At 40.3% G+C, this 27,865-nt stretch overlaps 1 protein-coding gene across 4 annotated transcripts in view; it reads right to left on the reverse strand.

The window, feature by feature from the left end:
• NRXN3 (neurexin 3) overlaps window positions 1–27,865 on the reverse strand; it is a gene marked incomplete at both ends in the record, with an annotated part of 967,932 nt that overhangs the window by 518,264 nt on the left and 421,803 nt on the right. For all 4 annotated transcript variants that reach the window (XM_080345007.1, XM_080345009.1, XM_080345010.1 and 1 more), the window contains one exon: window positions 23,087–23,206. In XM_080345007.1, the coding sequence (XP_080201133.1) occupies window positions 23,087–23,206 (120 nt within the window). The remainder of the gene's footprint in view (window positions 1–23,086; window positions 23,207–27,865) is intronic.

A 27,865-nucleotide genomic window follows, 5' to 3' on the forward strand; every position in this document is an offset into this window, starting at 1 on the left:
CAGAATGACAGCCTGGTCTGCTTACGCCAGCAGCTGCCCAAACAGAGCCCCAGTGCTGGTTACTAGCTCCCTTTGCACAGAAAGGCCAAAAATGTCACATGGCTCTGACATTAACATTAAAATCCTCCAAGAACAACAAAATAACACAAAAGAGATTGCTAAAGGGGAAAAGTCAATGCTATTACTGTACTTGAAATGAGTCAACTGTTACTATTACAATAGCATTAAAAAATAAATCACTGTGACTTTTTTGTTCTGCAGTGAAGTTCCTCTGTGTTTAGCATTTGATTCAAATTGGGCTGAAAAATAAGACTGCTCTATTTTGAATCCACGATCTCATGTAAAAGTAACGGGAAAGCCGCACAGTTATTGACAGCCATGCAGTAAATAAAAAGGAACTCTATAAAGGTGGTATGTTGCAGGCAAAGAAAGATCATTGTGCTGCTTTGAGATTTCAGTTATGTTGTGGGAAAGCTTATATGTTATTATTTAAAACAAAACAAAACACAACAACAACAAAAAAACCCCACCATGATTATTGGCTTTTGCTACGACTTACTGTTAAGTCTTTTCCTCCTTCTTGTATGCTTGTACTTATTTATCACAGTGTGTAAAAACTAATCATGAAGTGTAAAAATGTTAGAATTCCCTTATAAAGGGTTATACATCTATAGAGCCTAACTCTGCAAACAGCTCCTCGATATCTCAAAAGCACTACGTACACAAAATGGCCTCCCTTTCTTTAGATTGAAGTCACACTGCTATATTTTGGCATAGAATGACACCATAAACTTTAAACTGCCTTAAAGTCCCACATATCCTATAGCATTCACATTTTTCTGACCTTCTAGGGGTTTCATTATTCAGTAGATTTTCCCTACGAGGGAGGAATATTTCTACACTGCAAAAATTATATACTTAATGTGAGCCCTATTTGGGCAAACTAGAGAGAAATAATCAAAGAAATTAAGAAATACGCCCACTCTCTTAGGGCCCTCTTCTTCTTCAACAGTCTAGTGCTTCCCAACATTTTTTTGCTATCCTTACATGTTCAGGACTTTAAAGTCTTGGGAACCATTTATAGTCATGCCATGTGTTTCTCACATTTATGCCACTCCCTAAATTTTACTCATTTATACCAGTAAACAGTACATTAGCTACTGAAGAGCTCCTAATCAGTCCTCCTTTTCATTGGTATCCACACTACTTACTCAACAGATGCGGCTCCTCTAAGGGACTTTCCTTCTTCTAAAGAAGTGGCCAACAAGTAACATTATTTTGTTTCTCTGAAATGGTGTAGGGACAAAATAAGGGCACATCATCTTATTTCCCAGCTTGTTATCCTTCATCTGTCTCTCCCCAATCCCTTTAAAGAAATAGTCTTGCTGTGCTGCTGGGAAGAACTGGCTCATGCTGCAGACCTGTTTCTGTAGAACAATTTCAGCATTAGAGCAAACTTTTGACGTAGCCTCCATACATCATATTTTTTTTTTTCTCTGTGTGCCCCTTCTGAGAAAAGACAAGAGTGCCTAACATGTTGAATCTGTTCTGCCTCAGCTTGTGACCGAACTTGCCAAGAGGAGTGGTAGTAACTTGATCCATTGTGGAGAAGTGCAGGAAAATGGAGTCTAAAGAAAACAGAAGTACTTGTTGGTGTCCTGCAGAAAAACTGAAACCCTTGATTTCACCAGGATACCAAAGAACACACTCTCTGGGACTACATTTCCCCTGGAGTCCTCCAATCTCCTTGAGCTGTTGCAGGTTTTTATTCTTCCTTTTGCTTTTCTTTCCCTTTTTCCTCAAGACATGCCCTCAGCTTCCAAGAGAGAGACTGAATAATCTTTTAGTTGCTGACAAAGACAAGATCTTCCCACAGGCAATCATTCAACCAGACTGTCATTTATGCTCTGCTTTTCCCCACCTAACATACAGTTTTCAAACCATGAATGGCCCTGCAGCCCTTTGGGCTAAAAGGCATGTAACTGCTGTTAGCTCCATTTTGCGAATACAGGCTAGGGAACACAGTACAAAGGTGGGTTCAATCAACTAATAGAACATATCATCTTTATTATAAGGGTGTTCATAAGTTTAGTTCATAGACAATAGACAATAACAAGCTTTAAAGATACCTTTATTAGAATGAGATAATTCAGGCCCTGGAGGATTCTGTTGTTCTTCATTGACCATAACAGGAGTTTAACTACTTCAAATGTGCCTATGCAACAGGTATCTGTGGAACCGCCATAAGAGTAAGTCTGGAGTGTAACCAAATCTGCCAAGTTTCACTACGGTTTGCTTACCAGGAAACAACTCCACCAGATAAGCCAGGCACCACAAGGTACCTCTGAGCAGGTGGGTCTGCAGCTGCTCACAGAAACACTGGGAGAAAAACAACACATTCCAAGGCTCACAAAAAAGATCTCATTTAGTCTTATGCCAGCACTGAAGAGGCAATACCATTGTTATTTACTCCTATTTCCTGAGCACCGAACGAGGTAAAACTTGCCAGGAAAACCAGTAGCACAATTTGGATAAGAGTCACACTTCCACACAATAAACAGAAAGAACACAAAACCTTTCAGAAAGCAGAGCCATGACTTTTGAAAAACACGAACAAATGCCAATGCACGTACAATACTGGTCAAGAAAAATGAACTGAAGCAGATGCAGAGAAAGGCTATCAGGGGACTGACAAGCCTGTCTGATAAAAAGAATATTAAAAGACCTTGGCTTGTTCAGACCAGCTAAATAAATGTTGAGAGGGGATACATTTGCTGTGCACAAATACCCGGGGGGTAGAAATAGCTGAGAGTGGAAATGACTATTTAACTAAAGGACAATACTGGTACAAGAACAGATGGTTATAAACTGCCAAAGAATAAATTTAGACTAGAAATTAGACAAAGGTTTCTAATCAGCAGAGCAATGAAGCTTTTAAAAAGCCTTTACAGGGAACAGGGGCAAAAAGCTGCTCTAATTGAGGGATAAAGCTTCATGTATTTCTGAAAGGTATTATGAAATATGGTTCTCTACCAAAGCACAGTACTGGAGACGATGACTCCTGAGGTCCCTTGCAGCCTTCTGCTTTTCTGCATTACACACTAAATTCCATTCATAGCACCATCAACATGTCAGAAGTACAGTTCTGAAATACCTTGACCTCCCAGAACAGCTACATGCAGAACTATTCTGGCTGGACTCTTCTAAATGGTGAAGCAAAGACAGCTTCTAAGGGTGGGACTTCTGGAGCAGCCAAACCTGGGAACTTGAGCTGAATTTTTACATTACCTTAATAAGAAAGCCACAGAAAGGGGGCAAGTGCAGACAGTACACATATTCTGTTTTGGAAGTCATAAAAAAAAAAATGCTTTTAAAATCCCAGGGCTCTTGGGTTCAGGAAAACATCTCAACACATTGCTTCATGCCAGACAGCTCTCCTGAGGACCACCAGTCACTTTCCAGATGCACCCTGGCTATGTAATACCTTTATCAAAAGGCCAGTTATTTTTCTCCCTCATTGTTTATTTTTACTAAGGTTTTCCATAAAAGATTAACAGCAAGGCTAGGAATATTATAATCATGTATTGTCTTCATTCTTTCTGAGCAGGACACAGTCAAGTCTTTTGCAGGGCCATAGACATTTGTGAATATTTGATCTTTCCAACACGTATAAGTGCCAAAATTGTTACAGTACAGTAGAAAAATAATTTTCCTGGATTCTGAGAAGCACTGCAGAATTACCCTGCTCCCCCATATTTGCTTCATTTCTTAGCTACGGCTGCATCATGTTTACTGTCTGGGGTCATGTCATATACAACATTTTATCATTATTTCAAAATCATCAAAAACACACAGCAAAACAAAAAAAAAAAAAAAGTGAATTTGCAACAAAGATTCTATCTCATCTAAGCAACTCCCTCTTGACAGCCATTCCTACAGTCCGTATTATCAGGGCAGTTGAAGGTATTCCAAACACCAAGGAAAAAAATGATTGGAAAGCCCTAAACCCTCAGTAGATTTCTCTAGGATACTCAGTCAGCAATAGGCCATGGAGAAGCTACCTGGACAAAAGTGATCCTGAACAAGTGCAGAAAAAGATGAGGGTTTTTTTTGTAGAACACAAACCTCATTGCTTCTTCAGAAAATCTTCATCTAACCAATAGAAGAGAGAATGTGCCATGTCAATTTGCAAGCTCTGTCTCACTGGGCAAATTTGAAGAGCTTCTAAACTTACAGAAATAATCCTAAAGTACTGTTTCATAGCATGGTACATGCAGAGGCCATACCCATTGCTCTTCCACACCTCCTTCTACAGACCATTCTCATTGTGACTGAATCCTCTGGTGCTGGGAGGTTTTCAGCCGCATGCCTGATTAAATGCTGCCTCCCAGGATTCCTGGATAACAGGAATTAAATTTTAATACGCTTAATCTAGTTGACACTTTTTCATAAGCCATTTTCCCCCTCCTCCTTCTGTGTTATAAATGACCAATTCCCTAATCTGAGGTAATGCAGACCCTGGTCAAGGCTAATGAAGAGGCGGTGGGTGAGATCCTGCTTGCAACAGAGTCACATTAGGAAAGATTAATCACCTTCTAACCTACAATCCCACGTTTTGTCTCCAAACAGTAAGAAGGCAGAGAAAGAGGTATTCATCACATTAACCAAATAATACAGCAAATGCTTGGCAGTGGATCAGTGGTAAGGTGCTCTCCTAACAGGAAGACTACGAAAAGAGAAGCAATATGGGGTCACTAAGGTTGCTCAGGGACAAATATCCCCACACAAGTAGTAGGGAAGGGAAGTACCCCTAGCTCACACTTTGGATTTGTACTTTGGAGAGAAGGCTGCATCAGCCCTGAGAAGGAAGTATGTTGCAGTGTGTGTGATACTACCCTTTCAAATAAGTAGAAATATTGTCTCAATACAGCATATCTAACTAGCTGAAGGGAACCAGAGAGGAATAGTCTCAATCTGTGTAGCGTAAAACAAACTTCCAGCTACTTACTGTTACTGTATACTTCCAGAGCTTCAGGAACGGCTTAGGCAATGGTCTAGTGCAACCTTCTCTCTACATTCATACAATATTCATGCTGTCCATTGTTCATCCACAAGATAAACTTTTATCTTCAGTGAAGTTAGAATGCATGGGCATCATAGAATTATAGAATCATTTTGGTTGAAAGAGACTCTCAAGATCATCATGTCCAATCATAACTTAAATCTAGCACTAAACCATGTCCCTTAGAACATCATCTATACATCTTCTAAACACATCCAAGGATGGTGACTCAACCACCTCCCTGGGCAGCCTGTTCCACTGTTTCACAGCCCCTTTGATAAAGAAATGTTTCCTAATATCCAATCTGAATCTTCCCTGGTGCAACCTGAGGCCCTTTCATGCTATCACTTGCTACTTGGGAGAAGAGACCAACACCCTCCATGCTACAACCTCCTTTCAGGTAGTTGTAAATGGCAATAAGATCTCACCTCAGCTTCCTTTTCTCCAGGCTAAACAGCCCCCGTTCCCTCAGCTGCTCCTCATCAGACTTGTGCTCCAGGCCACTCACCAGCTTCATTGCCCTTCTCTGAACCCTCTCTAGTACCTCAATGTCTTACCTATAGTGGGGGGCCCAAAACTGAACACAGAATTCGAGGTTTGGCCTCACCAGTGCTGAGTACAGTTACTTGTTGCATCAACAAGGCCTAAGCCTGAGTGGCTTTACCTGCTTCTAGAGAGATGTAGAATTAAACTTCATGGCAGTAAGTCATTCCATTACTAACTCCTTACTCTTAGAAAGAATATTTTATTTTGTAAACTGAGACAAAGAGACTGATGGTGAGAGGATAGGAGACATTCCTAAAACACTGGTCTTCTAACTGACTACATACTAATGTTGTGTAATTACTAGAAAAGCAGCAGCAGAAGGGATAAGGAAATAATCTAAATCTTCTGCTTACCTACCTTCATCACCAGAAAGCATCAAACCATTAGAAACAGAGCAGAATTATTTATTTATTTATTTTAACTGCTGAGTTCTTGGAGGGATTCTTTTAGAATCATCTTATTCATTACTATTGTCAACAACCACTACATTTATTTAATTTAAACAGTAAAAATCCTTCCTTTTCATCCAGAAATGCTCCCAGAAAACTCAGAAATACTTCAGTTGTGACACAGAAGCACTGCTGCTTTATTGTCTTTTTATATACATATACTTATGCCTCCAGTCATATTCCTTGCTGAATCTTCTCAGCTTTTAAAGTCTCTCAGAATGTTTGTTCAGCTTATAGAAATGGTTTCCTGTTCTTCATATGAGGCAACTTACAAACTCCATTCACGCAATCAGGAACAAAATGTATGATGTTAGAGAAAAGCTGAAATATGATCTCCTGAAATGAATAACATGTATGGCAGGAGATAGGAAACAGATTTTTTTTTTTTTCAGCTGTGCTTAGTCATGATCAAATTTAGCCTCTTCATAGTGCTGGAGCAAGCTGACATCAAGTGTTCCATTTAGTTTGCAAATTAGGAGGATGTTGCCATGCAGTGTGAACATAACCATTCTCAAACAATTTAGCGCTATCTTTACCAGGCTTCTTTCTACTGCTGATCAGTAAATATGCAAGTGAAACATTTTTAGGTTCATTTCTTCTAAAGCAGAAAGGCAGACGAGTGGCAAAAGAATCCTCTACTTGGCTTCTGAACAGTGAAGCAAACACTCAGATGGTGATCCTCCACATCTGCCTTCTAGAAAAGAAAATGCCTGCTTTAACTGCCACCAACTAATAGCTAAGTGGCAAATTGTGAAAAAAATATGGACAAAACCCTATACAGACAGCTAAAGCAGCAAGCAGAGATTCAAAATTTGTATTTGACTGATGTCTTTACAAATCTGAGGGATGTATGCATGACCAATATTAAGCACAGGAGAACAAGAAACCTAATTCAGGAGTATGAAATTACTTTTTTAAAGGGTTTTGAAAAAAGCTTATAAATTAGGGTTTCAGAAGCTGCTGTCCCACAAAAAGTTTTCAAATTATATTTTAAATATTTAACACTTTATTTTACTTGAATAAACTTCACTTTTTCTTCAAGCTTATTAATGATGTGTCTTTAGACAAACTGACCAACACTGGGCATGCTGTTCTAGGAACCAGTGACGAACTTGCACAGTATGCCCATCTAACTTCAAATCCACATTTTCAGATTCTTGAGCTGTGATAACACCTACTTATGATGCAAACCAGTGCCGTTCTGTTTAGCTCATGAACAGATGAGTGGATAAAGCAAAGACACTAACATGAATTGCAGCAGCCCAAGAGAAGGCCTTCACAACACTGCATGATCACTAACAAAGGAAAAATTTGCTCCCTACAGATTGCAGGGGACAGTGCTCTACAACTTTTATACAGAAAAGAAGGATTTAAATGAATGCCAACACTAACATCAAATTAAAAGATAAAACTTAAGTTTCCTCAGAGAGTCCAGCAGAACTCCACCATGGGAGATTTCCTAGAGCAACCTGATCTAGTTGAACACATCCCTGCTCATTGCAGGGCAGTTGGACTAAATGACCTCTGAAGGTCCCTTCCAAACCAAACTATTCTATGCTTCTATGAAAAGGGAGCAGACAGCTTCACTGCCCAGGCCAGAAAGTTCAAGGCATAGGAGTATTGTGGGCACTGATATGCCCTACTTCTTATGGAAAATAGTCATTTGCCTTAAGAAGGTTTTTATTCTTTGGTGTGTGGAACAGAAGATTATTCTCAAGTGGATTCTTCACAGTTACATAAAAATGTCTTTGGGGATTACTGCAGCTGATCACTGTGCTTGCTGGAGTTTGTATTGTACTGGTGAGTAACTGGAATCACAGGATTCCTGGTACCAAGGACCTTCCTTTTGCAGTTACAAAGAGAGACTTCCACTATCAGGTTTACAAGTTTTAAAAATTTCTGAGAGCATCTGAGCTCAATCTGTTTTTTTCTGAGAGAACTAGCACTAACAAAACATCAATCAAGTCAAAATCTGCAAAAGGTAAATGCTAGAGATTGTGAACAGTGCCTCAGTCAACACCTCCTGTTGGATTATCAATAAAATACAGTTTTCAGTATTCACTGAGTAGCATTTATTTACCTGGGCAATACAAAGCTTACTCAGCTTTTGATCTCTGTGCTGTGATCACAAGACTTAATCAGAACCACAAGCAGAACTGTCCAGGTCTTGAAGCTTTTTCTCAAGAATGCTTCAAGATCTTCTTCCAATTCCCCTAAACATCCCCCAACATAAAGTACCTACTTGCCAAAGTGTAACAGCTGTTATTTTTCTGAGACTGAGCCAGACTTGAACCAGAAGAAGATACGTAACTCATCACAAACTACCTAGTCCCCGCCACCTTCCAACTGTGTTATTTGGAAGCAGCTACCCTTGACATGAAACAGTCTCACTGCCTACTGTAGTTAGCAGTTCCCAGATGGAAAAGATGTATAGGGCACTAGCAGCAAATGCCAAAGGGAATCCAGAGCCCTTAAAAAAACAAAATAAAAAAAACCCCACCAAAACAAACAAGCAAACAAATGAGGAAAGTAAGGAACAAGGGGGACTTTGCTCAGTGCTTAATAGTTTAGAAACCCTGTCCCTGGAGAATTCTATTCCTTCTGCCCTGATGTGTCATCCTGCTGTTTAACTACAAGCTCTGTCGATTCACAGCTGCTGCTCTGTGCAGGCCCTGGGCTGCCTTCAGAAGGAAACACGTGGAAAAGACAAAAAACCCTTTCCCCACTCAAAATAGCAAACCCTAAGTCAGAGAGAAGACAGCAACAGAGAAGGAAGTCCGAAGTCTGCAATACACAAGTGATGACAGAGTGAGCCAAGGCAAAAGCTATACTTGGCTGATGCTACTCTTGTTATACCAGAAGTCCCCATACAGAACAAACCACGCTTTATTCTCTACCTCGCCTATGACCCTGTTTTTACATTCAAAATGCCCTCGAGTTCCTGACATATTGTGATCCAGTCTGATCTTCAAAAGCTCAGTATAACCTATGTGTAGTCAACATGAGTCACCTAATTGGAACTGCAAGAAGAGTTCAGTTATTTGCCAACATGCATATTTTTGAAGCAGGCAAAGAAAATTTCACATTGTGTGCAGAAAACACCTTCACAATGTTATCCATAAATGCTTGATCTTACTTCCTAACACCCTACACCTTGAAGCCATAACTACTACATCAAGTAAACACATCCCAGATAAGGTTCTAAGGAGGACTTACAGAGAAAAACTGATCAGTGCAGCCTAGATTTTTTTTTTCTCTCCCTAGATTTACATAGTAGCAGAGGCAGGACACTGAGCAAGAAGTGACAAAAACCACCACCTCTGAGGTTAAAAATCTCTCTGGTGTATGCCTGTTCACACTCAGAAGTGTTTCTGAAGTTGTATCAAAGTACTACATTTTGAGTGAGAAATCAGAAGAGCTTTGAGCATTGGAACAATTACCAGCAAATTCAAAAACTTGCTAGAAGTATTCAGATAAGAAGCTTCTCTTGCCCAGGAGAAGACGCATGACATGGCATTTACACGCCACGGCTCATGGGGATTAATGGCTGTCGGTAGAAACTGCAGCTCATATGTGTCCTGAGCTAAGTGAGTAAGAAACAATTCTTATACAATGGTGTCATCAATTTATTTAGGTCCTAAAGTTCTCAAGTTGAGTGAAATGTAACAGTTAGGAAAATTCTAAGATTCGCATTAGGAGTCCCACTGAAAGGTATTTGGGTATTTGAAATGGAAAACTGTTACTGAGTTGCCCTAAAGTTGCAGTTGTTCCACAATAATTAGGACCAGTTATTAGGAGTTAACAAGTGGGGGAGGAAGTTTGTCTCAGCCTCATTTGGACATGTAAGGATTTTGTACTTTTTCTGTACTCATCACCTTCACACCACTTACGGGGATTTGAGACTAGAAACTGTAAATCAGGAATCCACTCTCAGTCAGCAGAAAAACAGGAAAGTACAAGTTCAAGCTTTTGGAAAATTCTAAGAACAAAAGCGGGAGGACAATCGAGGTCAGTCTGTTCTTTACAGAAGCATGAGGCAGTGAGAGGCAGAGCTGTGAAGACACTGAACATGCATATCCAACACATGAAGGTACGTGTGGTAATCAGGAAGCTAAAACGGCAGGCTCCAGGGTCACACAGGGGGGTTAAGAAGCGTTTTACCCCAAACACCTTTTTCTGTAAAGAAGCTGTTCTGCAGAACAAATGGAAGTTCTCTATCCATGACTTCCAAAATAGCTAATGAGTCACTTCTATCACTTTCCACACCAACATTAAACTTGCCTTAGCAACCTAAGGCAGGCTAATATCCCAGCCAGCTTGTGAAAAGTGACTTTTCTTCTCATTCTCCAGTAATCTCTTTCCATCTTGTGACAGAAACTCAGCAGAATTCAGCCTTTTCAAACACCAGCTTCCAATGTTTCCTCCCTGCAAGGACAGTATCCCTGGATCAGTACTTCTCTACGACAAATCTTATTGAAAGCAGGAGAAGTAAAACACACAAGAGCTCCCAAAACCACAGCTTCCACATAAATAGGAAAGTATGTGATGGAAGAATTGGGAGAACAGAACTGGTAATTATTTTAAGTAACATGATCAGATAATTTAAGTTTTGCCCTGGAACATTTTTGTACAAGACCTAAATAAATAAATAAAGGCAGCACTAGATAGACCCTTGCAACATGCAGCAATCTTCATGACTTCACAAACTGTAAGCAAGGAATAACCACAGACAAGAAGACACAGTCTCAGCCATACTGTTTGTTATTTAGCATGGCTGTTCTGAAACTATAGCATCTTAAAGTAGCCTTCTGAGGGTTTCCTAAGCCCTCTTAAGCCATGGCAAAGCCACAGGACTCAGTTAACATCGAGAGAAATGGGAACCGCAGAGAACTATACAAAACCTTAGGTGATTTTAGAAAACCTCTTCTTGAGATTAATTTGGAGAAGAGAAAAAGGCAACTGAAAAGACAAATTCTTTCTAACTTCATTTCAGGTTTTTGTATTCCAAACACTCACCAAGAGCCTGGGAAAAGCCAAGGAAGGGATGCCTGGGGTCTGGCGGGAACACAGCACCATCTCGTGGATTAAAGGGAAGAAGTATAAGAAACAAGGAATAAGGATTTCAGCACTTCGGATATCTGCAGCTTGGCTTTTTGACAGTATGTTCTTCTAGCAGGTTAACAAATCTCTCGATCGAAATGGTGCTTCATAAAAAAAGTTCACTGCAGATCTATAAAGAACAAATGAACAACAACTCCCTATTTTTATCCCTCAAACTCATCACTGTTAACATAAACACTGGGGGCCTCTTCATAAATAGAGATGTGTGGGCAGACAACCATCTGTACTTAATGCTATTTGCCAGCAGGCCCAGCGCAGCTGTGAGCACCCTTTTCTTGCAAGTCTGAATCTCCTGTGCTTAAGATGGGTAAAGAAAACAAGTCTCCAAATACCAAACTTGCCAGGACTAAAGACCTATACTTCCATCTCTTCAGTGCTGGAAAAGAAAAAAAGCCTTTTTCCATTTAGAAGGAGGAGTTGGAGGAAACTCAGAAAGGCAGCTTATTCCACCCTTTCCAGTATTTGCTCCCAAGCACGGACATATGCTTGCAGAGTGTCTGAGAGTGAGCAACTTCAGTTACCCAGCTGGTTCACATCTTACTGGTCATAAACAAGAATTTCCTGGCACCAGTGCAAGTATGAAAACCTGGTCAGTTTCTAATTCATTGACCAAACTTGGTTAAAAATTCATCTCTAAACTAGAAAGCATCTAAGTGTCCTGGCTCCTAAAGGAGGTAGAAAATACAGGGGTCTCTGCACAGGACGATGGAGTGGATCTTACATTCTGCACTATCCCAAGTATTGTGCCACACTTAGGTCCACTTCAGCAAATACCTCCAAGTTTATTCTTATTTCATTCTAGTCTCCAGAATGTAGTTTGCTTAAACCAGGAAGCATTATGTTATGCTAACTCTGCATTTTGAACAAATCCCATAATGAGTTTAGTACAGGTCTCAAGTGTGATATTTGGGCTAAGTTCTTTGGTGTGACTAAATTAAGATTAAATTACATGAGCCATCAGTAGCAATTCTGCAGCCAAGTGGGGATCTCTGTTAGGATGCTTCCCCTAAGACAAAGCACAAATTTGTGTTCAATGTGTCCATCAGAAGTGCCTCTGTTCTAGCAGCATGAGGTAAGGAATTTAAACCTCCAGCCTTTTCCAGGTGTGACAAATGCACAGTAAAGTCACCAGTGGTAACAAGTAGGGAAAAAAAAACCAAAACCCAACCAACCAAACAAAAAACACAAACAGAGGGAAAACAAAACAAAACAAAACAGGCTAATAACTTTTTTTTAAAAAGGAAAAAAAAAAAAAAACACTCACCAAAAACACACACATAAAAAAAACCAAAACAAACAAAAAAAAAGACCAAAAAAACCACACACACAAAAAAACACCAAACAAAGAATCCCCAACAAACAAAGAACCCCAAACCAACCAAACAAATAACAACAAAAAAGACCAAAAAAAGAGACAAAAAAAACCAAACAACACCACCACCAAAACAAACAAACAAGCACAAAAACACACCCTCCCGGTACAAACACTTAACTCATATGATTTCTGTTTAAACAGCAGGAAGCACAAACAATTCTGCCTCAGTTATTGGTATTCAAGTAACTATAACAAAATGAATTCTCAGGATATTCTCCATGGTATCTATGTAAGGCAACTCATTTACCACATGTATAAGCTGCACAGCTGACAATATTGTTATAAGTGACCAACATCATGCTCTATTAGGTAACTTTGCATGTTTCCTGGAGCCAAACATTATGCCCACTGACCTTGAGACTGATATAATCATCTCTCTTACATACACACACACATTCCCCTTCACCCAGATTTCCTCTTGCCCTATGTCACGTAGCTGGAGTGCCTACAACCATTTGCCATCAGTCAGATTCAGTTACTGCTTCTGCGAACTTTTTCTCATTCACAGAGAGCAAGGGCTTGAAAGCCAGGTCTGCCTAGCTCATTCTGCACTGGTAACACAACCAAACCAGTGTTACAACAGCAAAGCAGAAAAATTAGCCTTTGCCCATGTCAGCAGTAGCGCTGCCTTCTTGTAACCTGCAGCTGGCTTGGATCTGTAAATGAAACCCTCGTGCACAAGCACTTCTTATGACAGTCTGCATTTACAAGTAAAAGACACATAGCTGCTGAAGTCTTCAGTAGTAGAAAAAAACCCAATGATATTAGCCATCTCTTCAGTATTTTGTGATCTTTAATTATGAGAGTATCTGTGGCAGATGAACCCTTTAAAGACACAGATGCTTCTAAGGGACCTAAGAACTGTATGATGGATGGCTTGTGATATTGCTATTTATCCACATCATTTACCTGAGATCAGCAGGGCAGAAATGTAACAGACAGAAGGTCATTTAGTGAAAAAGAAATATGACAGATAGTTATAGGAAGCCAGCAAACCTGACACCAGCTTTGCTGTGGCCAAGCGCAGCAATTAGGTTTCAGACCAGAGACAAGAGGAAGAATAGAGCTCCAACCACATTTCCTTCAAAATCAACATGCTGGAGTCTCTTTGGAAGAAAAAACTGCTTATATTTGGCAGGTGTATTATTGAAGCCAAAGTCTAGTCAAGACACTCTGGTCTAGAGGTCAGTCGTATTATCTGAGACAGTTACTCAATGCACATGAGCACAACTAGTGTCAGGCTGAAGCTAGAGGCATTTGAACAAAAGCACATTACAGAGATCAGACAACTCTGCTTTCCTAGGGAAGGAGACATTTTCTTGTCTCTTTACCCATCCCACTCAAGACCACACTCTAGAGCTGGAAACAGAGACATCTGGAAAGGCATCTCCCAGGCCAGGGTGGCCACCACTGCTCATCTCCAACACAGAAATCTGGGAAAAGCCACAGGGAGTCTCAACACTGTGACTGAAGCATAAACCTCTAGACAGAGGAGGATGAACTAACTTAGGTCAACACTTTAAAATCAGTTGTCTTTTTTTTCAGATTAAGTTCTCTGCTAATTTTCATGATAAATTCATCATTTTGATGAAGCCAATGAATCCTGAACCTTGTTTTGAGAAAGAAGAAATTAACTACATCCCATTTTTTTACTCCTTCATTTTTCCTGTTCAGAACTATTCTGAGATTTTCACTGAAATATATAAAGTTTTGCTTGCCCTAAATGCTCACTTTTCATTGATTAAACTATCACTCAAATTTTTCACCAGTTCCATATGTTCACAAGAGTTTGAAATGAATTCACATTTAGATTTGGAAACTTTGGACGCTCATTAGCTAACTGGGGTTTCATTTAACACTTACCCTGCAGCAGAATTCATTTATTATTGTTTGGGGTTTTTTCGGTTGTGTTTTTGTTGTTGGTTGCTTTTGGTTTTTTGTTGTTGCTGTTGGTATTTTTGTGGGTTTTTGTGGTTTTGTTTGTGGTTTTTTGTTTGGTTTTGGGTTTTTGTTTGTTTTCATTTTTTTTAACTAAAAAGCCAATTTCTTTCCTCAACTGGAGAAATTCATTTGTAACCCAAAATCGCTAAGGAGAGCAAAAGGCTCCACTGTCAGTGCCTGCACAGGCCCTGGGTGTCAGTACACAGTAGAACACCTCTACAGAGACCATCAAATCCACCAAAAAATGCTCCCCCTTGCAAAATTTGTTTCTCAGGTACCCAAGCAGTCAGTTTCAATTTGCCCCTTGAGGATCATTATTAAGATAACTGTAATTAAGGTTTTGCATCTAATCCCCAATGCTCCACAGCTGAGATTTTTACACCACCTCCTGGGTAACAACACTGCAATGTGTTGTTGATATACAGACATATACAGCTAACCCCATTGGAGAACAATAGGTAGCCAAAACCAAGCAATAATTAGTACATTAGTCAGTCTAGATACTGAACAACAATCTTCTTCAGGACCTCTAACTCTTCCTGCCTTTGTTTTTTCAGTTAATCATTTCCATCGCAAAAAAACAAGATAAACATACAAGATGTCTCTCTCTACTCATCCCAGCCTCTTTACTTAGGTAGACCCAGACTTGAAGGCTCAAGAGCCAACAAGAAGAAAAAAAATAAAAAAAATTATATTATTGCCTGCATCCCTCTGCATGTTGGCATCCTCTCAGCTGCCTGCACCCTATAAATATTTTATGACATATATTTGTCCACGTTAATGACTAATCTGAACAGTAGATTTCAGTCTGAGGTATATATATATATATATATATATGTATATATAAATCTTAAAAAGAAAACAGGCATATTTGATATATGAACTCAGAGAATCCCATGCCAGATTTAATCTTCACAATACTGGCATAAATCTCAAGTTACCTCATTGAAATAAAAGGAATTATTCTGTATTTATAAAAAGTGTTACTAAAAATGAACTCTTGTCTATAAAATGCAAAGACCAACTCCAATCACTACTTCTCTATTCTCACCCATTAAGGCAGGGTCTTCTTTGCAAACTGTTTTCTATGTATTAATAAATACCTTGGGAAATAAACAATAATCACCTTGAGGACCTTAAAGGAATAAGAATACAGCATGTGCTACAACTCCATACTATCCAGGAAAAAATTAAGTTAATCCCATCCCATCTCATTAATACCATTACACTCCACTTACCACACATCAGACTTAGAGCAATGGCCTAAAAGCAAAGGTATCTAACTCAATCGGGTACTGCGGAGATGGGAGAGCACACAAAACCCAGCTGGGGCAAAAAGCAAACTAGAGATTATTGCAAGTCAGAGCTTCCATGCAGGACATTAGGCTCAACATCAGAATCAAAGTTTCATAATCCACAGTGCCAGTTATGGCAGATTCATAAGTGAAGACAATCAACGCCACCTGTGCTGTCACCTGGATTGGTGACTGGGGTTATCCTGCTGCAGATCAGCAACAGCTGCAAGATGATTAACAGGCTTTTGCAAGGGATTTTCCCTTCATGCAAAAGTACAGGTACCATCTAAATACTATGTGGCATCCAAAATACCTCATGTTGATGAAATGGTAGCTGCTGTGAGATTCACCTAGAGTATTTGGGCAACACAATCAATAATAGAAGTTTCATAGCAGTACGCAAAACAAACATTCACTTAAAATAATGGTTCTTAAGCTCAGGGTGACTTTTGCCTACAAAATCTAACACTACATCTATTTGCCACTAGCTTCTGAATTCAGTACTCTGCCATCTTCTGTGGAAAAGCTGATATAAGAACAGAAGAATCTTTAAAGAGTGAAATTGTTAGTCAAAGCCTATTGTGGTGTTTTCCTGAGGTTTTACATTTACTGCCTCTTAAATATGAACATGTGCAGGATATTACAAGGAAAAAGCTACATTAAAAATTAATCACATCTTTGTTACACTTGACAATTTAGAACACTTAATTTATTAACTTACATTTAGTGCAAAGATGTGCTTAGAGAACATCATCATCTGCAAATAGAGCTTGGGGTGACAGAACAGAGACTCCTACTTTGCTGTACCACACTTCTGTTACTGCTGTCAATTTACATCAATGTCTGTTCAGAAACCACTCCCTGAGTGTGCCATTCATGAAGGAACAGTTTCACAATCCAGCTCTTTCATGGGTCAAAATACTTAGTACACAGTACCACTCAGCTACTGATAACAAGAAGAGTGATAATTATCGCCATGACCACCAAAAAGTATCATATTAAAAAAAATACTGTCAAAGAGAGCAGAGATCACAAGGAACAAAATTATTGCAAGAAGCTTCTGTGACATGTTTATGAAAATGGCATAGCTGCTGCACCCTGTCAGGAAGAAAATTAAATAAATGCTTGAACCGCTCAAAGGTTGGTAACAGAAACTGTAATCACTGCCACCTGCAAAAAGTCCCTCTCCTACCATCCTATGGAAGTCTGTAGCACAGCTGGACCATAGTTTATATGCTGACAGCAGCCAGGTGTGCACAGATATCAGTGACTGATTGCAGCTCTCATCCTAAATGCTCCTTCTGCCAAGCTGTTGAAGCAATCGTAATTAAATTACTCACTAGAGATGTAGCTGCATTTTGGGGATCACAAAAGGATAAAGTTAGCTACCTTTCACAATTGAAAAAAAGAAACACTTCTCTGTCAGGGCACCTTGAGAAGCTGAAAGATGCATGAGAAACAAGTCCAAAAAGCACCCGTCACTCAAATTCCCTCTTTCTCACCCAAAACAGGGACATCCAGATTTCTCCCCATGATGTTGCCAACACTACCCACTGTGGATGACTCCCAAAGGAAACATGGGGCAAGCAAGCTTTTGATCTGCAGCCTGATCTGATGTTTTACAGCTATTACTCAAGGAAGGAGAAATGCCTTTCAGTACACAGAAATGCAACAAGCATTCTTAAACCATTCAACTGTGAAATCAATTATGTAGTGGGTTAATACTGCACATCAAAAAAGTTCATACTGCTTTATGAAGAAGTAGAAATAGATCCTTGTCCTAAAGATGTTATAGGTCTTGGAGTTGCAGTGCAAATGAAAATAAACAGTAGTAAGAAGGTTAAAAGCAGGGTTCACAACCCAAATCACAATGGTACAATTTACATCATGTATTAAAGTGCACAGTTCCCTTTTATCCCAGTTCTCAAGGGATAAGGTCATTCAGAGACAGAAGACACTAGAGGCTTAGGGTTGAAACTGAAAATGAACCATCAGCCAGATAACATTAGTTATAGTAGAGGGCATGTAAAAGAGCACTGAATAAGTGAGGGCAAAGCATGAGGAGGGAAGTAAGAAGTAGGTAGGGTGCCTGACCTGCTGTAATGAAGTATGATTCACTCAAGATAAATCAGAGGTGACTCTTGCTTCATGTAGGCCAGATGTCTCTGTAGTATCAAAGGCAAATCCCTAAGCGTGCTGATATTTAAATAGCTGACTGGTTCAGCCATGCATGATTAATGAAGTCTATGCAGATTTATTTTCTACACACTAGCAACCTCTTGCTCTCTGACTCAGTAAGTGATAAACTGGGCACATTAGAAATAAACGGGTGATAATTAAACATGAACAATGAAGAGGGTTTCTGTAAGTAAATTAAGCTGAGCATGTTAGCATTGACATTAAGGGAGGTCACAAAGTCTGGACAGAAATCAGCCCAGACAGTGAAAAACAGAAAATACTGAGGGAGAGAGAATAGGGTCGATCTCCAAACTAGAGGTCTGAATCCTACCATGGAGATAGCTGTAACTGCTCAGTAGCACGGACAACACAAGTGTGGAGTGCAAATGTCCCATGAGCACTTCAGAATAAAGCCGTCACCACAAAGTATAACAACAGTTAACTACTTCAGCCATTTGACCTATTAGCAGTCCCTTCTACTGATTATTCTGCCATGCTCTTTAAGCAGGAGTGAAAAAAGCTGTTTCTGCCACTGCCTTTTTGCAACCTAGTCTACAGACTATGCTCCAGAAGCGCGAATCCACTTAGGTACTCATTCACTGTTTAACAGAGGAGAGAAAAAAGGAAGTGCCTTAGTGGAAGAGGGATGGGTCTTGTCTGACATGCCTGGAACCTCACCTAGAACACACATGGCAAAAAGGTCAGCTTCGGCCTTACTCATTCAATCCAAAATACTTATTGGTCTTAAATTTGTTCTGCTAATTTTGATACCCTTCCTTTTAAGTCAAGGAAAAAAAAAATATGCTGGTTAGTAAGTAAGCCTGACTCACTGTGATTAGAGAACAGAAGTTATCAAAAGCTCTTCCTGTGACAGTGCTACATTAATGAACAAAAGAGCAAAGTCACCATGACTTCCCTGTCCCTTGATTCTTTCCCTCCTCCAAATGTGATTCACAGAAAAGGATCTTGGAAGAAAAATGTGATTTATTACATAGAAAGAACAAATAGCCCTATATATTACCTCTCCCCCATACAAAAACAAACAACAACAACAAACAAACCCAAAACAAACCCAAAAAATAACAACCACCACCTGAAAAAACCCAGGCAACACATAACCAAACATAAGTAAATTAACAAATAATCCCCCTAAAAAGCCAATCAATAGTCAGCAGCTAGCCTTAACTGTTGTAACAACAACAAAGACAACGCTGTTTGAAAAAGTGTTTTATACTCTGCCTTCTCATTGCTGCAGGTTACTGATCTTTTACAGGCAGTCTCCACTCATACATACTTGTGTTAGCCTGGCAATTTCTTCTGCAAAGCTTGACCCTCAGTGTTAGGCATCTGCATGAGGCACAGAGTAACAAGCAGTGTTTTCTACGATCTAGTTTGACATACATATACCATTTCCATTAGCTAGATTGCTGGAGCCATTTTTAATGTATTCTGTCTGTGCAGAAAATGTCATTGTTTGACCACATAGACAAGATGATTAATAAGTTAAAGAGGTTGTACAGCTGTTCATAGGACAACAGTTTAAATACTGCCACATCTTGAAGTCTATAACTACCATGTTTTCATTTCATGTCCTGGTGAAGAACAGTGACAGACAGGATGGAGTTCCTCTCAGATGCAAGATGCTTCGTTAGCACTGTGGATTAACTTCGAATTCTCATAGCTCATAGTTAGACATTTGAACAGTCTAAGCAACAGTTTGGCATATCAAGGTTGTTTAATATCCCCAGTTATCAACTACCGTGTGTTAATGCTGATTTCCTACATCTTAGAGTAACAAACAAGTTCCAAAAATAGGTTGAAATCCCTGATTTATGGAATGTGATGCTGGATGGATTAAAACCTCTCTAAAGACTGAAGAATGAGGAACAACTTCAAAAAATTAAGAACAGATCTTACAAAGCAAGAACAGAACTTAGATATCCAAAATAGCACCATTGCTTCTATTTCCATGTTTCTCTACAGGTGTTAATACTGGATGACAAGTAGGGCAGACCTTTAAATTTACTTTTGTACAACAGACTTCTCAAATACATTTTAGGGAAGGAGTGTGGGGTTTTTTGCTGTTGTTGTTAATATTGGTACAAGGAATGATACACCTTAACACGAAGGATATTAAAAGTGAATGAATGCCTCCATAGCTTCCATTAATTTCTTATTCTGAGGAATCCTGATTCCTACAGGGTAAAAACACCATCTAAAACAGAGCTACACAACACCACCTGAAAATTAAGGTTGCATCATCCTTTCCACTAAAAGTTTAAATCCTTGCCTTGTTAAACACTAGTGAATCTACAAATGTGTCTAGAGACATACAATGTGCATCTCTGCCACCTGTGCTTCTCCTTCACCTTTCAGAAACAGCAGTTTCAAGACAGTCACATCTGAATTTGGAAGCTTAATGGCCCGGTCCTGTGACAAAAATGAAAAAGCAAAAACATAGGGGCACACCAAGCTTTCTTGGGTATTGATAAGACCGAATGACTTTGCAAAGCTTAGACTAGCAAATAAAAAATCACACCAACCAACTGGGGATGATCTAAAGAGATCATCAAGAATAATTTAAGAGAATACCAGACTAGAATTTATCTACCTCAGAGGCACTGAAATATTTTGCATTGAACACCTAGAAATGCAAATTTTCCAGTGTGGATGCTTGAGTTGATTTAAAGAAAGACAATATATTCAATTAGTCCTGCTCTTGCTACTGTTTCCATTGTGTAAATCTAGACCTGTTATATTGACTTAAATACTTCATATTAGATCAGGAGGAGGCCACAATTTGCTCATAAAATAGAAACAGCCATCTAGCAATTAATAGAATTATACTCCTGTAGCACAAAAAAAAGTTCTACCAAAGAGCCTGATGCAATAATATAAGGATTTGGGTTCCACAGAAGTTCTCCCTCTCTGACATTACTTGCACTAAAATCCAGTCTAATAAACAATTTAATTAACATACAAGTGCCTGTATTTCCATTAGACTTCGATAAAACAACAATCATATCTGACAGATAGGAACAGGAAGGAAGCCTTTTCCCTTTCCACGACACTCAGTGCTTCATAACTTCATCAGGCAACCATGAGTAGAGCTAGGTCTTCAGTGTCCTGATACAAGGTAAAGTCTAAATAAACAAATAAAAACACAAACAAAAAAACACACCAAAACAACCCACACCACAAAAAGATGTTATACGCACTTTTTGAAGATCCTGCTCGAAGTCTTCTTGTGTTCCAGGAGGAGTCCACATGACCTACCTTTGGAGACCATTTTGAAACCCACATCTTCCTGTGAGCATTTCTACATCACCAGCCAGGCCTGACCCTGCGAGGCTGGCTACTACGTTGCCCACATCGCCCCATTCATATCAAACCCCCATCACTACTCTATGTGTTTTCCAGCTGACAGCTCCAAAAATCACACAGGAATCCCCAATTACACACACAGGAACCTGGCCTGACAACACTTCAGAGCCTGCACAAAGTAATTAGCAACAGCGTAACAAGGGCACTGTGGCATTCCAGAGCTGTGAAGCATAATACAACAGGAACAAAACCAACAGTATCAATAATCACTTCAGATATTTCCAGGACATGTACTTAAATGCAGCCCAGCAGGTTTCAAAGTGGCATTTATTTCACACAACGGGTTTATTAGGAAGTCTAAACTGAATGACTGAACAAGTAGCTCGAGAATAGGAAACAAAAATGCAGATAATCGGGACCAAATCTTGTAGCTCCAACATGAAATGTTTCTTCTGGACCCAAAGGAGTCATTCTGAACTCTAAAACACCCTAAAACCGGATGTGGCATTACAGCCTATAAATCTGTGTCTGTAGTACCCTTCTCATATAGCCACTGTCAAAGCACAAAAAATGACAGGCCTTTTCCAAAACCTGTTTAGGAGAACTACACTAAGAGAAAGGGGACACCAATGCAGATAACAAATTTTATGAATGATTTAGAATAGCAGGTTTTTGGCCTTCAGCAGAAACTGACTGTCACCCCATGTTAAACAGCTTGTCATATGTGCCATCAGTCCAGCCTCATCTCAGAACTTCTAGGGCGAGGGTTGCAGATACAACAGTGTTGTGGCATCAATATTGCAAGGATCTTGCTGAAACCACTAAAAAGTCTGTTGCAAATACTCTTAATTAAAAGCAGCAGCTTTTGAGATGCAGGTGGTCAGAGTGGACTATGAGTCCTTTCTGGTCTTAAAATTTACACGCACAATGAAGCAAATTATTGAAGCCTACCATTATGCTTTCTACAGCAATCATAATGTACTCCTTTGTTCCCTGCCTTGGAAGTAGAGGAAGAAGGGAACTGTCGCCTTAAATAACAGAAGTGGGGAGAGAGTAAAGCTGAACTGATCTGCTCCCTCCAGGCAGAAGCAAAGGCCATACCAGGATGAGAAGAGGGAATATCCGAAAGCTGATTATCTACCCCCTAAAAGAAGACCTTGGGGTTTTGTTCAATTATTTTATCAGAGATCTTAATAGTAATTGGCCAAGAAAAAAAAAATCCAATGTTTTGAGATGAAGCAAATCAACATGCCAAGCAGAACAACACTGTTGCTGTATATTTAATTGAACACCTGGTTTTAACTGAACATTCGAGCAAACAGCACCCAAATTTTCATCTCCACATGCAGCTAGTAATTCAGTAGAACACAATCTTGAACACTGCTCAGCAGTTTTGCATGGATTCCTTATCTTTGTTACCAAAATTTGAATGAAAACCTCAAAGCATAATTCAGTGCACAAAGCCTGGATATTTTGTACCTATCTAAACATTACACACAAAACATGCAAGTCATTCCCAGTTTCTCTAAATCAGAAAATCCATTAGCATCAATTATCACGATTAGTCTGCTTGAGTTAGCTTAAAAAAAAACAAAACACACCCCACACATATCGAATTGCATATTTTCATTTTAACGAGGAAAAAATAAAAACAAACTGCTGTATGCTTCAAAGAAACTTCCCAGGAAAAAAAGTTTGACACTGTAAGTAAAACCAATAACTAATAATGTGTTCTCTGTTCTCTCATACATCAAAACTCACAGCTCCCCAGTCCAGTGTGGAAAAGTCTACTTACGGTCATTACACTGGCTTCCAGAATATGAAGTCATGGAGCAATCACAAGTGAAGCCTTCCCACTGCTGGTTACAGATACCCTGATTTGCACAGGAATCTTCCTGACAGGTAGTGCTTGGTCCTGGAAAAGGGATGACAAGAAAAGGGTGGAACAAAGTTGAGAGCATAATTCTTTAGCTACAATTCATCATTAACATCCTCATGCAGAAGAAAAAAGGCACTAACCAAACATGTTTCCATTCTTGGACATGCAACAAACTCAAGTAAAAAGACCACAAAGACAAGTGTACACTCCATGGCAAAAGAAGCAAATTATAACACGGAGCAAGGAAGAGCAGACAGCAACATATTCCCTCTTAGGCAGGCCCAACTCATATATTCAGTGCTTGCTCAAATAAATTTACTGTAAAATATAGTGTGATACAAGGATAACAAACCCTGCCAAGTTGCTGTGCTTCACTGGAAGTTAGATCGCCTTGTGAAAACGCCAGCTAAGAAACGAGACCATAAACAATGCTTCATCCTACCCAAAGAACCCTGATACAGGGATTCAAACTGAAGTTTTGAAGTTTTGAAACCTCAGTTAGATACAATAGGTTAATAAAAAATTTAAAAAAAAAAAGAGACCCTGCCCAGACCCATTACATAGGTTCCTCTGTAAATAGGTCAATAAAGCCCTCAGAAAGGCATAGCATTAGTCCACAATACTTCTCTATCCTGGACTGGTTTCCACAGCCCCTCCGGGAAGCAGAGAGGGAAGCAGTCTCTACTAAAAGAACAGCCTTTCATTGTTCTGTGATTTGGAGCTAATAGTTGCTATCCTACTTAGATAAACCTTGCAAAGACAACCCAAGAAACAGGCAAAAAAGTGAGCTTCAGATCAGAGGGACTCTGAATGACAGCTAGTATGTCATCCACAAGGAGGTAGGTGGATTCTGAATCACTTGAGAGCAAAAGTGAAGCTGCAAACCACAGATTATAAGAACACAAATTTAGAAGTTACTTCCTGGGAAAGCATTTTATCTTCAGCATTCTAGACAAAGGTACACTGCTCCTATTGTGCAGTGCTTCAAATAAAACACATAACTATAGCTGACATACCTACCATTCTATACCTTCCACTTGTTGGAAAAGAAATAGAGTAGAAGTTGCTGAGCTAGCAGTTGTGGCAAAATTGTGTCCTGTGGATGAACTTTGCTCATTACAATCTCATTATAATACCAAAACACACCTCCATCCCAAAAGCTACCTGACTCCCTTTTACCTTGAGTATGCTCTCTGAATTCTTTTAAGTCTACACCTTTAAAATCAAAGCAAGAGAACTTAATACTGATCAATAACAAAGATAAGTCTGACTAGAGTCATTCCAGCTCCACCTAAACACAAAAAATAGTATAAAATACCCTGATGACAGGAAAGGCAGGGAAGACACCATCACTTGGAAGTCAAGGAGACAGCATCACAGACTTCTGGGATCAGTCAATGGGCTAAACCTCTCTTCCCCACCCATGGGGATGCCTTTGGGTAGGACTTGCACATCTGGTTATACCAAGTGTTTCCCCAGGAAACTTAGAAAACAAGCTTGTTTTTGTAATCACGTTATTAGCACTACATAGTCATCTTCGAATATACATTTGGTGCCAACATGTATTTTGCAGATAGTATACTTTATCACCAGCAATCTAAAAGAACTTGTACCTGTTGCTTTAATAAATCTCTCTATTTGTGAATCTAGTAGTGATAATTCCTCATTAGATGCACTTAGACATATAGTATACATTATAATATTAGTAAATCTGTGTAAGTGGGTAAGTTCAATGACCACAACCCAACCTGGCACTACAGGTGAATCCATAATTGTGTGAATTTAATGAGGCTGTTGAGCACAATCAGATTTATAGTGCCAACCTGAGGTCATTTTCATTTAATTTGGCATCATTCAGAAGCTAAGCTCAGCCACCCTCACCCCCCAGCAATATCTGAGGACAAGCTGGAATGCTAGGAGATTTAGTTTCTGCCAAATTAACCCTTTTAATGAAACAGTACCTTCAAGTCCTTCTCCTTCTTGGCTGCTCTCAATCCCTTCATCCCCCAGCCAGTATAGATACTGGAGTTGTCCTGATCTAGGTGCAGGACCCTGCACTTGGCCTTGTTGAACCTCATGAGGTCCATTGGGCCCACTTGAGCCATGCCATGATGCTCCCAACAATTCAAAGATAAAGTTAGCAATGGACACTTAGAGCTTTTTAGTTCCTGCTCTTCCCACCAAACTGCAAGAACAGAATGGGTGGATTTCTGTAGCTTTTTAGCTGTGTTTCTTTACATCTCTCCTGCAATGAGAAGCAACATGTGACTATCAGTAGACAGAGTGTTTAACTGAACATTAACAAAAACCTGAGTTTCATTCACAATCTGTTTTACTGTAAAAAACAAAAAAAATAATCACAGAATCACACAATGTTAGGGATTAGAAGAGACATCAAAAGATCATCTAGTCCAATCCCCTTGACGGAGCAGGAACACCTAGATGAGGTTACACAGGAAGGCATCCCCGCAGGTTTTGAATATCTCCAGAGAAGGAGATATTCCACAACCTCCCTGGGCAGCCTGTTCCAGTGTTCTGTCACCCTCACTGAGAAGTTTCTTCTTATATTTAAGTGGAACCCCCTGTGCTCCAGTCTGTACCCACTGTCCCTTGTCCTATCATTGGTTGTCACCAAGAAGAGCCTGGCTCCATCCTCATGACACTCACCTTTTATGTATTTATAAACATTAATGACATCAGCCATCAGTCTTCTCCAAGATAAAGAGACCCAGCTCCCTCAGCCTTTCCTCATAAGGGAGAGGCTCCACTCCCTTCATCATCTTCATGGCTCTGTGCTGGACTCTCTCCAGCAGTTCCCTGTCCTTCTTGAACTGAGGGGCCCAGAACTGGACACAATATTTCAGATGTGGTCTCACCAGGGCAGAGTAGAGGGGGAGGAGAACCTCTCGCAACCTACTAGCCACCCCCCTTCTAATACACCCCAGGATGCCATTGGCCTTCCTGGCCACAAGGGCACAGTGCTGGCTCATGGTCATCTTGCTGTCCATCAGGACCCCCAGGTCCCTTTCCCCTACACTGCTCTCTAATGGGTCATTTCCCAACTTATACTCAAGTTGTTCTTGCCCAGATGCAAAACTCTACATCTGCCCTTAGTATATTTCATTCAGTTTTCCCCCACCCAGTTCTCCAGCCTGTCCAGGTCTCTCTGGATGGCAGCACAGCCTTCTGGTGTGTCAGCCACTCCTCCCAGCTTAGTGTCATCAGCAAACTTGCTGACAGTGAACTCTATTCCCTCACCCAAGTCATTGATGAATATGTTGAATAGTACTGGTCCCAGTACTGACCCTTGAGGGACTCCACTAGATACAGGCCTCCAGCTAGACTCTGCCACATTGACAAGAACTCTCTGGCTTCTTTCCTCCAGCCAGTTCATAGTCCACCTCACTACCTGATCGTCTAGACCACACTTCCTCAGCTTAGCTGTGAGGATGTTGTGGTAGATGGTGTGAAATACTTTACTGAAATAAAAATAGAACACATCCACTGTTTTACTATCATTTATCCACCTGGTTATGACCTCATAAAAAGCTATGAGGTTGGTTAAGCATGACTTTCCCTTGGTGAAGCCATGGTGACTGCCCTCTTATCCTTGATATGCCTTGAGATGGCACCAAGAATAAGTTGCTCCATCACCTTTCCAGGGATGGAGGTGAGACTGACCGGTCTATAGGACCCAGGTCCTCCTTGCCCTTTTTGAAGACTGGAGTGACATTTGTTTTCCTCCAGTCCTCAGGCGCCTCTTACATTCCCCAAGACTTAGCAAAGATGATGGAGAGTGGCCTAGCAATGACTTCAGCCAGCTTCCTCAGCACGCACGAGTGCATCTCATCAGGACCCATGGATTTATGGACGTCCAGATTGCTTAACTGGTCCTTAATCCAGTCCTCATTAACCAAGGCAAACTCCTCCATTGTCCTGACTTCCTCTGGGGCCTCAGAGGTACAGGGCTCCTCAGGACAGCCTCTGGCAGTATAGACAAAGGTGGCATTCAGTTACTCTGCCTTCTCTGTATCTTCTGTCACCAGGGCACCCACCTCGTTCATCAGTGGGCCTACACTGCCTCTAGTGTTAGTTTTATCTGCCATGTATTTGAAGAAGCTCTTTCTGTTGTCCTTGATTGCTCTTGCAAGGTTTAATTCTAAGGAGACCTTAGCTTTCCTAGTTACCTCCCTGCATTCTCTGACAGCCTTATATTCTTCCCAAGTGGCCAGCCCCTCCTTCCACGATCTGTAGACTCTCCCCTTCCACTTGAGCTTACCTAGCAGTTCCCTGTTTAACCACACAAGTCTCCTGGCTCCCTTCCTTGACTTTCTACCTGTCGGGATGCTCTGATCTTGAGCTTGGAAGAAGCAGTCCTTGAACGCTAACCAACTCTCTTGGGCCCCTTTACCTTCAAGTACCTTGTCCCATGGGTACATGGGACCTAGCCATTGCTTGAAAAGGCCAAAGTTGACCCTACTGAAGTCCAGGGTTGCAATTTTGCTTAGAATTCTGTTCCTGCCACATGAGATCGCTGCAACCAAGGCAGCCCTCAACTTTTACCACTTCAACCAGATCCTCCTTGTTAGTGAGGATGAGATCCAGCAGTGCTCCTCTCCTAGTTGGCTCATCCACCATTTGCATCAGGAAGTTATCATCAATGCATTGGAGGAACCTCCTAGACTGTGGCTGGCT

The sequence above is a fragment of the Nesoenas mayeri genome, assembly GCF_963082525.1.
Source record: "Nesoenas mayeri genome assembly, chromosome: 5".
In the NCBI taxonomy this organism is placed as follows: Eukaryota; Metazoa; Chordata; class Aves; order Columbiformes; family Columbidae; genus Nesoenas; species Nesoenas mayeri.